Source organism: Trichosurus vulpecula, chromosome 9 (assembly GCF_011100635.1).
Source record: "Trichosurus vulpecula isolate mTriVul1 chromosome 9, mTriVul1.pri, whole genome shotgun sequence".
In the NCBI taxonomy this organism is placed as follows: Eukaryota; Metazoa; Chordata; class Mammalia; order Diprotodontia; family Phalangeridae; genus Trichosurus; species Trichosurus vulpecula.
Genome location: NC_050581.1, coordinates 95,737,685 through 95,756,179, shown reverse-complemented (window position 1 = coordinate 95,756,179; position 18,495 = coordinate 95,737,685). Strand labels below are relative to the sequence as shown.

At 34.5% G+C, this 18,495-nt stretch overlaps 1 protein-coding gene across 6 annotated transcripts in view; it reads left to right on the top strand.

Annotated features, from left to right (window-relative positions):
- The window catches only part of NFIB (nuclear factor I B), a 273,344-nt gene that overhangs the window by 229,119 nt on the left and 25,730 nt on the right, over positions 1-18,495 (top strand). For 2 of the 6 annotated variants that reach the window (XM_036737850.1, XM_036737852.1), the window contains exons 9-10: positions 1,997-2,162; positions 5,942-6,024. The exons of 1 other annotated variant lie outside the window; for it this stretch is intronic. In XM_036737850.1, coding sequence (XP_036593745.1) covers positions 1,997-2,162; positions 5,942-6,024 — 249 coding nt within the window. The remainder of the gene's footprint in view (positions 1-1,996; positions 2,163-5,941; positions 6,025-18,495) is intronic. 3 more of the 6 variants (XM_036737851.1, XM_036737854.1, XM_036737853.1) reach the window with 2 other exon arrangements.

Genomic DNA, 18,495 nt, shown 5'->3' with positions numbered 1-18,495 from the left:
AAGCAACTCACTACAATGTTCAATTGCTAGAAAAAGTTGATTATGTAATGATGGCTTTTAACCCAACGACTTTTGCTTTTTGGGTGTCAACATGAATTTTACCCCACATATTTATAGCAAACTACAAATAACTATTAGGAATATTTCATCTAATTTTTTTTTCGGCTCAACCTGGGTTTGCAAAAGGACTCTCCTGATATTAATCCATTTTTTCTTTAGAAATCAAAAGAATGGTTACTTAGTTAATGTTCCTACAATAAGTGGAATCAAAAGAATGGCTACTCAGCATTTTCCTACAATAAGTGGAATCAAAAGAATGGCTACTCAGTTAGCATTTTCCTACAATAAGTGGAATCAAAAGAATGGCTACTCAGTTAGCATTTTCCTACAATAAGTGGTTCTTTCCCAACATGCTTCAGTAATTTACTCATTTTGATTGTTAAGATAAGCAACTGAGATGCCATGTACTCCCCACAGCAATTTTGAGATTAATTACATTACCACTATACTGATTATAGTGAGACAGTCTTGTTATTCAATGGAATATTGTAAGTAAAATTAGTTTAAAGATATAACTCTCCCATAGGTTTCCACAAGGGAAAACTATGGGCAATATTCCTGACATAATGTTAAATACTCCAAATTATGTGTGATGATATTCAAGTTCTTCATTTTATTTTGAAGGAAAAAAATGATGCAACAGCTGAGGAGCCTAACTTAAGATTCAGCTATGGCTAAAAGTAAAAATATTTGAACATTATTAGATTTTCAGCTATTTTTCTTCCAGGGATAAAATGTCTGTACGTATAGGTAGTTAGATAGGTCTGCTAATAAGGATTGCATCTTTTGATAATTTTGGATTAGAAAAGCTAAATATTTTTGGAGAATAAAATCCTATAAAATTGTTAGGGATTTACTGCAGTAGAGAATTCTGTCTTGGATATGAACAAAAATAGCATTCTCTATCCAGAAAAACATGTTCTGGTATTATGGTGTATCAGTGTGTCCCTTAGGATTTTGTCTCCTAACACGGAAACTATTTTTGTACCCAGGGGCTAAAGCACACATAGTAATATCTATTCTATCACAGCACAGGGGATTTACTTGGGTAATTCCCATAAATGTTAATAAATGTTTTGTGTAAATATCTACACACATCAAAATAAGAACAAAACAAATAACATGTAGTGTAGTTGATTGTCCTCTCTTTTACTGCAACACTTTTTAGTTTCAGTCTTTAAAGCTTTGTTTGTGGATTGTAGGCCAGACCCGTTTCGGTACCTTAGCATCATTTTTGTAGACCAGACTTTTTGACTTCTTTCACAAAAATCTACTCGAGAAGCCCTGCGCCTCATTCTCTATTCTTATATTAGGAGATCCTGATAGCACCACAATTGTATCTTAGATTTTGTCTGTTATTTGTGTGGATGAATGCATTTGTGTTATGTGACAAACTGACATGAAGAAAAACTCCCGCAAACTATGTTCTTTGGAGTGGAGCCTTTGTATCAATGAGATATTCTCATCATCATTTAGGTAATTAGCATCAGATTCTGAAAAGGTTTTGGTGCAAATTTCATCCGGAAGATCAAATGCAAACTCATGACAAGCCCAGGGCTCAAAGTGAGAGTCCTGGGTTCTAGTTCTAGCTCTGATGCTGACTTCCATTTTGTCCTTGGGCAAATCATTTAACTTCCACTTGAGTTTTCTGGCCTGTTAAATGAGAATAATGATGTCTGCCTGCCTCTCCAGGGTGTTGTAAAGATTAATTAATGTATACAAAGTGCTTTAAAGATGAAAACCTTCTCTTAAGTGCTGCTGCTTCTTATTATTACTAACCACTTATTAGGTGCTCTGACTCTTTAACTTGAGTGAGGGGCCTCTGTGGCTGTTCCACAAAATGAGCAGGGTCCATGAAGGAAGAGTGTGCTAAATGGACTTATGAATTAGATGGGCTGGATTATTTCATGCGGCGTGTTCTGTTTTTGTTTTGTAGCCCAACAGCAGTGGTCAAGTAGTAGGGAAAGTGCCCGGCCATTTCACTCCAGTTTTGGCACCCTCTCCCCATCACAGTGCAGTGCGACCTGTGACCCTGACCATGACAGATACTAAACCCATCACTACATCCACTGAAGGTGAGGCAGCTTCACCTACAGCAACCAGTAAGTATTTCTGTAGGAAATGAGAAATGTCCATCGAAGAAGGTTCAATTGGATTTCTGATCCAAGGTGGAAAACAAGGCAATTTTTCCAGTTACCTGATCAGATGGAGGTTTCTCATTTGTGGAACTAACAGGCTTGTGATCTGGCCATAAGTGCTCTCCCTTATCAGATTTTAGACAGTGCCTCATGTCATGTGAATCATCATTGTGACACCTCAACCAGTTTTGAATAGGGAGAAGCATATTTATTTGAGAAAATATCTATTAAAAAAATAACAAAACATGCCTGTTGGTTCAAGGTAAACATTGAATTAGCACTGAGTATCATAACTCAGCCTAAAAGGTTTTTCGATCACCTCCCAAGAAGTTAGATCATTGTTACTCAGTGAGCTTTCCTATAGAAGTTCAAAGCCCCTTCACTAAAACAGACTGAGGCAGTGCCACTATAAGGGAATTGCATGTTTACATAACAGCAGCTTATGTCACTGTTAGGGAAAAAAAACCCATACACACAATGTGGAGAACAGGAAAATGAAATTTAAGTCCATTGTATTAGGCACAAGTAAGCTACCTGCACTTTCATTATCTGTCTTTTTTGTTTTGTTTGCTTTTTAACCCTTTGATTGCCTATCATGGTACATCAAATGCCATATTATTTAGCATGACTGGCCTTTGAAATGACAAAAGAATACAGCCACTAAGTTTACGTAACCCATAAATTTTATGACCACATGCTTGCCTTATTTTCCATGTGATGAGCTCAGAAATAGACAGCAAGTTCATTTTCAATTGGTTCCATCCAGAACACCGACTCTACAGTGACTTGGAGATCATAGTTAGTGCTGTAGAAATCAGAGAGAGGGATTCTATCCTTCAACAATGAATGTGCTCCCCTGTAACTGCATATCTTTCCTAACTTCAAGGACCAACCTTTTTTTTTCCCTAATCAGCGTTGTCCCAGTGCTATAATAATTCCTATGTGAAAATGCAGAGAAGTCATAACACTTCTGGCTCTCACTCCATATGGGATAAAAGTACATCATTTGTCTGAAAGGGCATCATTTGTCCCTTTTCTGTAATTGACAATGGTGGAAGCTGCTTGTAGCAAGCAGTAAACCAGGAAGAATTCTGAGGGAGCACCTCAAACATACCTATGATTTAGACTTTGTTTCTCTGAACAACAGCTCCCTACAGTGGATAGTGAACACCTGTAATCTTGTGGTATACTTGGCTAGTCATTAATGTTGATTGACCTTTTTTGTTGCTAGAGGTCCTTCATTAGTGAGTGTTTCCACAAAGGCAAACATTGAAGGGGTCTAGTAAAACCTGGGTATAATTTCTTACATAGCCAAAGTTAGCTGCAAAAATTATATTCGATAAAGCAACAGGACCTAAATTTTCAAATGCATATTTCTCTGATACCTGTACTATAGAATTAATGTTCAGAACAAAGGCATATGAAAAATAAGTTCAAGGAGACCTTATAAAGTTATACACAATAGTAGTGATGGTATTAAGGGCCTAATGCCTAAATACATTGTGATCCCAGAACCTTCTGCCCCAAACTAGTATATTCTATCACTCATAGTTACTTAACAGTTGTTACTTAGGTCTTGTAGATTATAGGTTATGATGAAATGACATATAAAATTATTAATTTTTTGTTGTTTTGTTTTCAGCCATTTTGATGATTAGTTTAGTTTATATTATCCATGAATGGATATGCCCATGAGGTCATCTGAATCAGCCATTAAAATGGCAAAGAAAAAAAAATTGACTACGCTGCGATTCAGTACTTTCTTGGTCCTAGAAAAATGGCTGTATCTTTCCATTCCTTGTCACTGAATAAAAACAACTTATATAAGTGGTTTCAGTTTATTTAAACAAAACCTTTGTGGTTCTATGTTCATAAAATCCAGTGCCTAGCTAGAAGTGAATTATTTCATTGATAATAAAGTTAGCAAGGTTGCTGGAAATAAGATGGTTGTGAGGAGTTCTAAGTATTTAGGAGAAGACTAAAGACCATCCAAAAGTATATTTCTGGTATTTTCAGGGTAGGACTAATATACAATGGGATATGTGCTACCCATCATTCCATGCTGCATGTTGTCTATCACGAGAAGCTTGGATGAGTAAAGAGCATGAAATAGCTTCACATTCCCTGGCGTTCTCAAAGGTGCTAACTAGTGCCTCATAATTATGGACAATTAGTTCAGGAAAATCACATCAAGAAAAACAATAGAATTGTTTATATGCACATTCAAAATTATTCAAATGGCTGAACTAAAAAAAAGTATTAAGCACATTCTGTATTTGTGAAATCCCCATTTGGTTAAATTATTTTATTGGGGAGCATTATGAATAAATGGGACATACTTTGATTCTGATAGAGAGAGATATCAGGCCTATGAATTCATAGATGTAGGTAACTAGATGAAGAAATTCCTTCTTCAGATGCAGGTCAGCATCTTCTCTGTAAGTGAAGTATTAATTAGTTGCCTGGAGCCCTGAGATGTTAAGTGATTTGATCAGGGCAAGCTCCAAGATCAGTGCCCTATCCACCTCTCTGATTCTGTTGATTCTGATAAAATATAAATATTATTACAAATATGTAAATGTTATAAGAAATATAGTTTAGTCATCCCTAAATCAGTGGTTGATAATCATAAAGCTAATGATTTTAAATTATAAAAAAATTATGTTACCATATCATTTGAAAATATCTTTGATTAAAATCTTCTAAATATGAATCATTATGTAGCAGTAATAATAATAAAAATGTTTCCTTTTCATCTTAATTCTAACATAGAAAAATGTAATTGCTCAGTGCTAGGAATATTAAGATACATTCATACTTTCACCCTGAGAGCCTGAAAAGAAATCTTTAAGAAAAAGGGAAAATTAACTGTGATATACTCATTCTATACTAAAAGAACTTAGAGAGAAATATATGAGATAAAACTAACTCAGGTAAGATACCATTCTAAATATAAATTTTGGAATTTTTATTAGTAGTCAACATGTATATTAAATGTCTATGGGCCATGTCTAAAAAAAAATGCCGCCAACTTTTTCTGGGAAAGCTGCAAGAAATTGACTTTTGTCCTGAAGAGGGTATGGAAAGTAATTACGTTTTTTTTAAAAAAATTACTTAAAACCAAATTTTGCCTTAAAAATTATGCTGATTTTTATGTGATATATCACACTGAGCTGTTTCATGCAATCTGGCACCATAAAAGTTAATCCCCTTCTTCATGTATGTAATTACGACAACCAGATTCCCTTTTCCTTTAAAGAAAAACTTCTCATGCCACATTTTCAAGCACATCATGCTTAAATCCCATTACTAAAAGCTTTCACTTTTTCTTGACAGATTCATAGTCGATTTTCACATGTATTAGTACCACTGAACATTATTGGTGATCCCATCACTAGCTAAGTGATTTCAGATAAAAACTTTTTAGCTAGGGGAATGAACCATCTACTGAGGAGTATGCCCAGCTGAAGACGGAACAAGTGAGTGTGGCATGCTCACAACAAACGGTAGAATTTGGCTTCCTGGCATAGATTTTTTTTTGGACAGTTGATTCAAAATCAACCATCATTTCTCTTCTACCGGTTGTTAAAACACACTCAAGATAAGTAAGAGAAATGTAGAGGCACCTTTTTTAAAAAAAAAAAAATTACAAATCCCACTTGTCTGGGTTTCTTATACATGGACAGGGTGTTCTTTCTGATAGTTCACGATTTTTATCTTTGTTTTTGTTCTTCCTTAATCAGCCTACACAGCCTCAGGCACATCTCAAGCCAATCGATATGTGGGACTAAGCCCAAGAGACCCATCCTTCCTACACCAGCAACAGGTGGGCAAGTTTCACATAGGTGTAATGATATAGCCAAGCTTTTGCAACAATACCTTTTTACATGCTGCCACTCAAATCTGGGATCAGAATGGGATTCTGCTGCATTTAGTATTTTTCATGGGAAGACTAAGACAAAAAATATTATTTCATATTCCAAAATGCTTTCTCATTTTTTTTTGTTTCATACTTCTAAACAAAATTCCTTAAACTGGCACATGATCTGTTTTCATGTTTAGAGTATATATTGTAGGATCACTAGTTCTTAGCAGTTCAAGTAAAGTGAATTTTCTTGGTCAGATTGGTATTTGCTTAAAGCATTCAGAGGACAAACCTGTTAAAAATTATTTCAAAGCCAAATTAAAGCATAAGCAGTACAAATTTTGAGTTTGGAGTTATTTCATATTTTCCAGATGTTAAGATCTTCATTTTTATACTTTATTTGCAAATGGCGAGCTATGAAACCAAATTCTCAGTACAACACATCATCGTTCCTACTTTAATAAGTTTAAATTGGTTTTCTGATTTGAGACGTGATAAAAACATGTTTTTTTTTTTTTTTTTTGCTGTGCTGCTTTTTTATATCATTTATGTTTCAAGTAGCATTTTAAATTTCGCATCTCATTAATGCTGTAAATTTAATGCAAATGAAGTGTTTACCCAAACTGTGAAAATATACAGCCAGGATTAATGGTGGCTTATAAACAAATTAGCCACAGTCAAAAGCATGGGCCATATAAACACAGAAATCACACTTTGCCTGGTTACAATGTAACAGAAATAAATCCAAACAAGTTAGAACTTAACTATGTGATGTTTGCATTTGTTACTCTCAAATGTTGACAGCAGAGTAGTTGGACATTGACACCATAGGATATATTATTAGAGGAAAAGTAGAATATTTCAGAATATCTCTGAAAGAGAAATGCTTTTAACTCACTTATACACATATATCTCTGTGTGTGTGGATGTACCCCCCCTCACACACACACACACACATGCACGCATGCACGCACACGTACACACACATGAATGATTTGGTGCTCATGCCAACTATATTTTCAATTAGGCCTTCATTGTCTGTACTTGTTCTGACCTAGTTAAACTGTGTTACATATGGAATTCTCTAGTCTCGTACAGTTGAAGGCCAAGGTGGCAGACTGTATATATTAAAGGTCACCACATGCAGAGTTCAGAGAAAATAATAAAGATGAGAGTTTATTCAAGATATTTGACGTTTTGCCAATTTGAAAGAAAAAAAAACAACAGTGAGAACTAAATGAAAACATCTGTACACAGTTATGAAAATACCAAATAATAATTAGTGGTTTGCCAGCCATTGGCTTTTCAGCATAATTCTCTGGTATGTTGCTTTTTTTCACCTCTAAAATTGCTGTAATATGAAATGTGTTATAATTACTATAATATGGTTCTATTTGACAAATGTATGTGTTCATTGTATTTTTAAACATATGCAGGGTTTATAGATTTAAAAACTTGTTCTTTTCAAAATCATTTCACATATTTTCAGAAATAATTTTATCATGGGATTTGCATTCTTTATTTCCAGTTAATTTTTGAATTCATAATAAAGTGCCTCCACAGTCTCAACTTTTGCTCCCAAGCACATTTAGAACTTTGTCACACTGATTCCATGTATTTAGAATTATAAGTAACCCACATGCCAACTTAATTTCCTCAGTTTCCTTGTTGGCTGTGTTCATTGCCCATGACTCACATTGGTGTTTCACACAATTGTGATCCAATAATCAGTCCTTAATTAATCTACAAGATACTTCTCCTTTCTCATCTCTTCAGGATAGATTATAAGAATTTAGGTACTATTAGTAGAGTATCACCAAACTGCCGAAGCTTGACATTTTATTTTGAAATATTTATCTATTAATTTTTGATCTCCAAAATAATTTTCATCACAGACTACTCGTATTGAGTGAGCATTCTAAAATTAAGGATTTACAGTAGGAATAATATCTAGTTGAGTTAAATGTGATTGGCTTCCCTCATATGTATGGCAAACGTAGATCCTTAAAGGGAGAATACATGAGTTTTCATCTCTATAATGAATTCAGTTTAATTTAAACTAACTTATAGATCATTTTCTCCCTATGTAATAGGAAAAAATTGGTGCTTTTGCAAGCCTTTCATGAACCCAATTCATGAAAATTCATAATAAGCATGCAGAAAATCAGCTTCTATATATCATTTATAAATGTATGTTTTAAAAGGCTCTAATTAATTGGGCCTATTTTTAACCTTTTAACTTTTAAAAGGATCTTAGAGATGAACTTGTAATGTTTATTATTTAGTAGGGGAAAAAAAGAAATAGTTTAAATGATTTAATAGAATAAAGGTTATTTTTTCCTACAGCAGAAATGAGATTGATTTACTATGTTCTTTCATTACTTTACAAAGATTTTAAAAAGACCACTCTTCTAACGGCAGGCTCTAAATGCAGTTGGTTTAAAGCACATCATGATGAATGAAAAGGAAAATCAAGGGGTACACGAAATAAAGGCAATCAATCATTTTATATTAGCTGGGAGAAATTCAAAATTAGAGAGCCAGCGGTTTTAGTCTCAGAGAGGTCTTTTAAACATTCACCATACTCTTTAATATACATTGACCCCTTAAGAATAAATATTGTCACAGGTACATTCTTTACTTCATTGCAGGGGGCTTGATGAAGATTTATCCTTTCAGGTTATGAAAAGTATTGACATGTATTATTGAGTGTTCTATTTTTACCTAAAAAGAACTATAATGTAGCCTACATAAATTATGGTTAACAATAAATTTAAGTTGGTTGGATGCTTGTGACTCTCTTATAAATAATCTTTCCAGACAATTATAATTAGGCACAACTATATCAATTTTTAGCACCCAGAATGTCAGGGATTCTTGGATTGAGATGGGAAACATTAAATCTAACACTGAATTAGAGCATATATCACCAGTGAGAGTAATATATTTATATTTTCATATCTAAATACTTTGAAAAATATGCTCTTAAAGATGTTAGCTTGTTATATTGGTAGGTGCACGTACATTAATTGCAAATCTGTGCAAGCTTTCTTACAGTGGTCATTGCCAATTGAGGTTGTTACCTAATGGCCTTGAAATGCCAGCTATTTACAAGCTAGGGGAAAAATATCGCCAATATCATTATAAATATGTAATTTGACTTCGGTCTCCAGAAAAAAAAAAGTCATATAATTAGTAAGAATGACTTACAAAGATGCACGTGTATGTAAATATGTTAGCAATTTGCCGTTAAAAGTGATCTGCTCCAATTAATTGTAAAAGATGGCTCATGGCAAGTTGATTAGAACTCTCCTATAAAGTTTTCCTTCATCTTTTAACTAGTGTTTGAGTGTTGTTAAGTATTGGAACTAGACTGTCTCTAGGGTCATTGCTTAATTTAATGTGTTTTCTATTAAGCCTTGGTTTAAATCAAATCTTTCAATGAGAATTTCAATTGGAACTGTTTTCTTCTTAACTTTCCTTTTGGAAGATGGTGTGGTGGCTTGAAGAACTAATGGATACTGCTTTCGCAAACTGAACTCTTTTAGTCTCTGCTAAGAAATGTCTTTTTATGGTTTGGGAGTTTTCTGGAAGAGTGGAAGATCTACTGTCTCTGACTTCAAATCAGTTTGGCAAAGCGCTCCTTTTTCCTCTCTTCCCTAAATAGTTCCTGAGCACATTCTGTTAATTTTAGCATGGAGAAACAATACTCTCCCAATAGTGTCTCCCTAAGTAAATGGGAATAATATAGAAAGAGATGGTGTATTGGAAATACAGTAAGCCTTTTAGAGTGCAATTCAACTAGAATAGGGTTAATAGATAGTATGAGAGAAGTTGCATGAATGAGTGTGGTCATTTATGGAACTGGTCTACTTCATAATGAATATGCTAAATGTCGGCCTTAAATCTCTGACATTGTAGACTGTTTAGTGACATCATTAAAAGCATCTAGCAAACTTGATTATCTACATTATTTTTTAAGTTTCAAATAATAATTTAACCATAAATTCTTAACATTAGTCTTGTCCAAGAAGGAGGGGAAACACAGATATATTTTATATTGTTGCAAATTAGACGCAAAGACATTGAAGTGAAGAAGCTTCCTATTTAAAAATAAAAGGTTGCTTCTCCAAAATATCAGAGAACATTTATTTAATTTTCAGGGCAGCTTGGAGCTTTTGGATAGAGTATGTGGGAAGGCACTTTTGACTTCCATGAAATGACAGAGTAAAGCAAAGTCAAGTTTAGTATAAAAGCAATATATTAGTTTTCTCAAATAATCTTCTCATGACTGTATGTGCTATCTATTTAGAGTTAATGGCTGAGGGACTATTGCTCATTTAAGATCCTTGCATTTCTTATCATAATTGCATGGATTTCACTAGTGCTTGGGTTTGGGCATGATACATGTGATGCATGATTATTAAGTGCTATGATCTCTTTCACTGGGCTACCTTACAAAGAAATCACTGCAAAACCATTAGGTATATTCTTGAAACAAACCACCCCCCAAAAAGAAGTTCTTTTCATTGAAATTGCAATTTCCTATCCACAAAATGTATCCTTTTTCAGAAACAGGATAAGTAGGAAGTTGATTTTTTTTTAGATGCATCATTTAGTTGTTAAGCTCTTAGTGGAAATCCCCTTATGCCATTTATTGTGGAAAATATAAACACAAATGACCACTCTAGAGTGGGAGGGAGCAGGGAAGAGCCTGGAGTTTTAAAACTACTTGGATAGGTAGTATTATTACTTGAGGCAAGAGATTTTGAAAAAAAAAAAAGAAAAAGGATCCAAGTGGACTCTCAAACAGAACTTTTCAGTAAAGTCAGGAAATAGGCTATCAACACTTGGCCTGTTCTTATTGTGTGTGTTATCATAATTGACAACTTGACGTAAAACCATCTCACATGACCGCTAGGGAGGTCTGCAAATGGATAAGAGGTCACTTTTCACATAGGCTTGCTGGAAAGGAAACACATTTAAAGGAAGTTCCAGTCAAAATAATGCCCTATGCAAATGTTTAGTATGGGTTTTTCTTAAATTAGAAAAAAAATCATGTCATTTTCTGCCTTTTATCATTCATTCATTTTTGCATTTCTCTTCATGGGTTGTAAGAGAATTATAGAGACCACAGAGCTGAACAGAGTTCATTCAGTTCACCTCAAAAGGAACTTATAAAGAACCTACTAGAGGTGAGATACCAGGGATAGAGAGACAAAAATGAAAACAGCTCCTTTCCCGAATTTTAAGTAAAACTAAAGCTGTCTCATGTTTTAAAAATATTATTATTTTAGTATCCTAAAACCAAATCAACAAATGCCGTGGCAAAAAATTGTCTGCATATCAGGAAATTTTATTTTCAAATGACCCAAGTTAAAAACCACAGGAGGATAAGGGCATTTGTAAATATGTGTGTATGGATATACATATACATATACACATACACATACACAAATACACATATACATAAACTCACATACATGTGTACATATATATGCTGTAGCCTTTAGGGGGAAAAAATCTTCTTGGGAGTAAAATGAAGAGTAAATATGAATGGGTTGAGTGGAAAAGAAAAAGCAGTTTACTGAGAGTAGATCTCTGTTCTTTCTAGTTTCAACTCTGCTGCAAAGCCTTTCTTTAATCTTTGAACCCAGGGTCTCTGTTTCTTTAACAGAAGGTCTCCTGAAAACCAAAATGTAGTCCCTTGAATTAGGAATGTCAGTTTCACTTTTTGAAATATCCTTTAAATTTTTTTCCATTTTTATACCACTCCTCCTCTGATGATCCATCAGTAACATGTGTTGAGGCTGTGTGATTATACAGGCTCATTTAATATGGCCCTTTTGTTACAGTTCAAATATAGATTGGGTGCTTTATGGAAGTGGAATTTTGAATTGACTCTGAAAGTGTTGTGAAAGTCTTTCATATCCTGTAATCTTGTGCTACAGAAACTGGACTGAACTAGGAATCTGAGTTCTAATTCTGGCTCTGCCATTCCCTACTTGACCATGAGCAATCCAACTCCCTTTCTTGTGCCTCAGTTTCTACATCTGTAATGAAAGGGCTAGATTAGATGATCGCCAGGATCCCTTCCACTCCAAGTCAGTGGTTCAATGACATATGTTGAGTGCCCCTTGCAAGAAAACTGTGCTTTCTTCAGAACCCTATTCAAATTATCATGTTGTCTTCTTTCAGGAATCATTTAAATTTATCTATGATGATGCAATTCATTAAAATCTCTGCTCCTTTAATATTAAAGGATTTAGTTAAAACAGATTGGGATTCCTTGCAAGGTCAAAAAAAAATTGGGGACATTTGGAGAGCTTGGAGGAAGTTAGATACTTCTCCTCCCCTTCCCCCACTCCAGAATCACAGAACCTTAAAGTTGGAAAGGAATTCAAATCATCTAGTCCACTCTATAACAATGATATTCCAGCTTATAGCTTGGAGGCTTCTAGTGAGTAGGAACCAATTATCTCCTAAGGTAACCCATTCTACTTTAGGATAGCTCTAATTGTGAGCAAACTTTCCTTATATAGAACTGAAATTTGCCTCTATAGTTTCTACCCATTTTTCTTACTTCTGCTCTCTGAAGGTAAGCAGACAAGATTTAACTATTTTTCCTTTTGACGACCCTTCAGATAATTAAAGATAGATGACACATCTTCCTCATACCCCAACCACCCCAAGTCTGCTCTTCAGGCTAAACATCCCATAGGATTCTCTCAAGACCCCTTCCCAACTTTGTCACCCTCCCCTAAAAACATGTAAGTTTACCAAAAGCTTTCTTAAAGTGTGGGGGTCGTAAAGAAATATTGTACTCTAGATTTGCTCTGAATAGGACAGAACATAGAGGGATTATCACCTCCCTCTTCCTGGACACTATGACTCTCAATGCAGCCTAAGATAATAATAGCTTTTTGGCTGCTATTCTCACTATTACCTCATAATGAGCTTGTGGGGCATATATCATTTATACACTTGACCAACAATCATTAACTGTCTATGAATGAATACATTTTTCTCGGATTGACAGTTATACTTTATTGACTAATAAGTTTTTAAATGAGAGAGAGTCTTGCTAGAGGGTGTTAGTATGGTTGACCCTGCCAATTTGCAAAAGAATAATAATAATAATGAGTCACATTTATAAAGACCTTTAGTGCTTACAAAACATTTTCTTTACAACAATCCTGTGAAGTAGGTAATGCGGGCATTGTCAACCCCCCCCCTTTTACAAATGGGGAAACTAAGGCTCGCATTTTTAAAGTGAATTTCTCATGGTAATGTGTCTAGAGTTGGGACTCACACCCAAGTCTGTGAACTCTAAATTCAGTGTTCTGTCCACTGCATTAAGCTTTTTCTGTGTAAAATGATCTAGTGTGCTTGTGTTTACTTCTTTGATTCCAGGGCTAGTGTTTAACATTTAGCACCTTTCTGATGTGCTAGAAGAACCCTTGTAAATAAAAGGATGCTCTGGGTTAACTCAACTAGTCAATCTGCTGAGAAGCATGGTGCTGATTGCTGATGGCCTTTAGCTATTTCCTGAACTTCTAAAATGACAGACACACCCACGTACACACCCACAAGCCCCAGTGGTATAGTAATTGAAGGTCCTGCCATCTTAATTGGAGGTGCTCAAACAACTGTCTCTCCTTTCATTTTTCCAAGAATTTTTCTGTCAGTCAGATAGACCCCCATCCTTGTTCTTTGATCTTGTTTTATGTGTACTATTTGAGAACATCTTCTGGAGAGACTTGACTATACTCTAATGCTTAGTTGGGTCAATTTTGATTTAAGCATTTCAATCTTTTTTCCTTTTATGCCTGGTCTTTAATTTTCGGGATCATGATCATATCAAATTTTGAGGGATGAATTTTGTGCTATTTTCTTGGATTCTGGGCAAAATCATATTTCAATAATTGCTCCAATTTTCCTATAGAACCTAGGTAAATGTTAAAGCATCCCCAAAATGAAGTAATGCTATGTGTGCATGTTTGTGTATATAGATGTGTGTTTTCATAAGCAATTCCTATGGATTAGAAGAACTCATGTCACAAAAGAAGGAACTCACTGAATTTCACAGGCTGAATTCTCAAACCATCCTGAAATGTGGTGCTCTTAATTTATTCATACTTGTAAAAACATAATTTCCAGCTTTTATGGGAGGGAAAAACACTTAAAAACCTGTCAAATTTGTGGTAAAAATTAAAATTAAAGTTATTTACATTTCCCTTAAAATTTGTGCTTAAAAATATTATAGGAAAAATGCCCATTTAAACTCTATTATGTTGAGCTTTTTGATAGACTAATTAAAAAATGAATAGAACTAAGGACACCCCCCCATCATTACCATACATGACTCACTGGGGATGAGTTATTAAACCCAGGAGAAAATAACTTTTCTAAGCTCATTATGATTTCGGTAATAACACATATTTAATAGACACTATTCTCTAAAGGAATGTAAAGCTCATGGACAAAAGCCCCTAGATGCTGAAGCATCCATTTGTCTGTCATGTGATTATTTTGGCCAATAAAATCCTGGATACTTGATAGGAGAATTATCTACCAGCATGGAAAACTTTCATGGAATTATATATCCTGTCACATCAGTTATTTACACTGCTTTTTGCTTCTTCAGGACCTATCAAAATGTTTTATTATTATTAAATTCCAACCCTTCAATGATGTTTTCCATTCACTTAACCAAGCTAGACTAGACTATAAAATGTAAACTTTTAAAAAAAGTAATCATAGAATCTGAGTTGGAAGGGACCTCAGAGGCCATCAAATCTAAGCCATACTTGAATAAGAATCCTTTCCAAGAATGGTTCTCAAACTTATTGGTCTCATGGTCCCTTTATATAGTCTTAAAAGTTATTAAGAACTCCCAAAAGAGCTTTGTGTGGGGTACGTCTTATTTATCATATTAGAAATTAAAATTTCTTAGCATTATTATGGGAATAGTTTTGACCTCATGTACCTTCTGAAAGGGTCTTGGGGACCCCCCAGTGGTCCCCAGATTCTACTTTGAGAGCAACTACTCTATAGTTTGCCCAAGTGGTCATCTAACCCTTGCTTAAAGACCTCCAGTGAGGAAGAGCCTACTACTTTCCCAAGGCATCCCATTGTACTTTTAGAAACCTGAAATTGCTAGAAAAGTTTTTTTCCCTAAATTTCATCCATTGTTACTCCTAATTGTGCCCTCTGGGGCTGCCAAGAGCACTTCCATAACAATCCTTCTTTTCCTTGAAGACAGCTATAATTCTCCTCCCACCCCTTCATGCCCTTTCCCCTGGGTCTTCTGGCTAAACATCTTCAGTTCCTTCTTCTAATCCTTATGTGGTATGATCTCAAAATGAGTCTCTTCAACATCCTAGTCACCCACCTCTGAAAAAAAAATCCAAGTTATCAGCTTCCTTTCTAAAATCTTGTGCCCAGAACTGAAGACAATATTCCAGATGTAGTCTGAACAGATCCAAGTACAGGATTATCTCTCCCATAATTCTGGAAACTCTCATTCTCTTTAAGATTCTGATGACTTTAGTGTTTTATCTTCCTTTTTTCCTGCCAAATCACATTAATGTTTTCTATTGAGCCTACTGAAGACTCCAAATCTTTTTTTTTAGAATTGCTATCTAGACGCCCCATCCCCATTTTGTACTTGGGAAGTTCATTTTGAGGCACAATATAAGACCAAAGGATCATCAGATCAGAGTATGGGGGACTTTAGAGGCCAACTGTCTCTTTTTCTATATGAGAAAATTGAGATGCAGAGAAATGATGTGATTTACTCAAAGTCACACAAAACTAAGTGGCAAAACCAAGATATGAACCCAAGTTTTGTTACTCCAAATGCAGATATATAACACTATTAAATTTCAGCTTGCTAGATTTGGTACAGTGTCCGAGACTGCCAAGAATTTTTTGGATCCTTACTTTATTATCCAATATGTTGACTATCCCTCCTAGCTTTGTGTCATTCAATGGAATTCAGCAAAAATTTATGAAGTATCTACTGTGTACAAAACTCTGTGCTAAGTGCTTGGAATGCAAATGGTCCCTCTTCTTAAGGGGCTATATGATAAACATGCCATCTTTGCCTTTACCACCAACAAACAGTACTAGACAAAACAAAGATACCTGATATACTCCACTAGATATTTCCTTCCATAATGGAATCCCATCATTACTTGTTGGGGATGGCCATTCATCCAGTTCTATGTTCTCTTGATTGTCCATCCTATATCTGTCCATCTTCTTCATAAGAATAGAGAGACTTTGTCAAACATTTTCTTAAAAATCTAAATGATATCTTTAACATTCTAAAATCTAAGTGATATCTTTAACATTCCTCTGATATACCACCCTAGTAACTCTGTCTATAAGAGAAATGAGGTTACTTTGGCATGATCTTTACGAAATTGTGATGATTCCCTTTGACCATTACTTCCCCTTCTAACTATTCACTAACCATCCCTTTAATAATACTTTATAGATTTTTTTGAGAAATTGAAGTCAAACTCATTTTTGATAGTTTCTAGATTCTACTCTCTTCCCTTTTATGAAAATTAGGACATTTCCCCTTTTTCTAGGTCTATAGAACCTCTCCCAAAGATCACCAATGGTGATTCAACAATCATATCCACCAGTTATTTTTTTTTAGTACTCTTGGGTAAATGTAGTTTGTGACCTGCTAGCCATTTTTGTTCCTTTCCAGCTATTCTCTCAGAGAAAAAATGTTTTTATTTGGCCTTCTCTTTATCATTAATTTAGGTCAAAAAATAGTACTATCCTTTCCTTTATCTACTTCTAATTCAGTATAGATAAATAAACCCCTTTTGATGTACTTATCATTCCTTGCCAGCCTCAGTTCATTCTGAGTTTTAGAAATCTAAGGTGGTTTGTGTGTTTCATTGGTCTCTTCAGATATCTCTCCTTATTTCTCCATGTTGAAATTGTTTCTCTTTGTGTCTTCAGAATTTGATGCTTAAAAGCTTATCATTCCTCTTGTTCTTTCTTCCTCTATGAATTTTTTGCAATGGAGTCCTCCTATCTTTTCTTTGGATGCTTTGAAATCTGCTCTTCAGAACATCCAAATTATACCTAGTTTTCCTCTCCTTTATCACAAATGCTGAGATGGAATAATCACTTGTCCACAAAGGTTACCTTCATTTCTACTTCCACAGCTAGTTTCTCTTGGGGAGCAGTAATTTCACGGTTGTTTAGGGTCCTTCTAGCCTAGTGTTTAATGTAAAGATCAGAATTTATAAAATTCATTAGGAAAAATTTTTATGAAATTTTGTCAGAACTCCCATATAGATGCATAGACAGATAAATAGGTATAAAACCAGGAACTTATGAAAATATCTTACATATTTTCATAAAATAATCAAAAACAAATGTATACACATGCACACATATGTTTTAATAAGCAATTTTTGGCAAAATGTTTAGAGATAAGTGATTTTTCCAAAATCAGTGATGTCCTCTTTAGGTCATAATACTTGTTACCTTGGGCAAAAAACCAAACCACACACACACACACACACACACACACACACACACACACACATACCAAAAAACAGCTTCCTCATCCCACTCCACTCCCTCTGTTTGGGTGAAAATATTCCCATTACTGAGATCTTGAACACTGAATTTCATTTGATGGTGACTATAGTCACAATTGACCTTCTGAACTACACTTAATAAAGAAAACATTCACTATGTAGAGTTATACTTACATGCTATAATCAAGAAAATGTTGGGTTTTCCTTTTTTTCCTTTTTCAAAATGTCAGAATTTCATACTTCATATATAATTAAAATGATCACATATTTTCCTGTTTACATATAGTACTGAACATTAAAATATATTTTCAAATATTCTTTTAGGAATAAATATTTCCTTTTCAGGCTAATAGAGTTTTAAATGGCTTAATGGCCTGTTCACAGGGGCTGTATCCTCACATGACTGGTCACATGGATGACTGAAATGATTTTTCCCCCTGAAATATTAAGATATTAGTAGTATAGTAGTAGGGGTTTTGGCAGTAGTGTTTTTGCCTTTTAAAAAATAATCACCAAAATAGGGTCAAGGGAATCCTGCAAATCTTTAAAAACTAACATTACTCAGAGCTTCACAACAAGAATCTTGTATCATGTAGTAAAAATTTCAATATTCAGAATTGTGTTTTACTACAAACTAATCTAGAAAACCCTAAAATATATCACATAAGTTGAAAATGACTAGCCATAATCAGCATCTCCTCAGCACACTTAAACTTTTCATGGAAAAACAATAAACATATTCTGTAGTTAATCACTGTAAATGTCATGTTCTATAATGAAAAATGCTGTATCAGGCAAGATGTACTTTATTTACAACATGGATACCTAAAGGTTAAAAACTATAATTTTGAAGCAT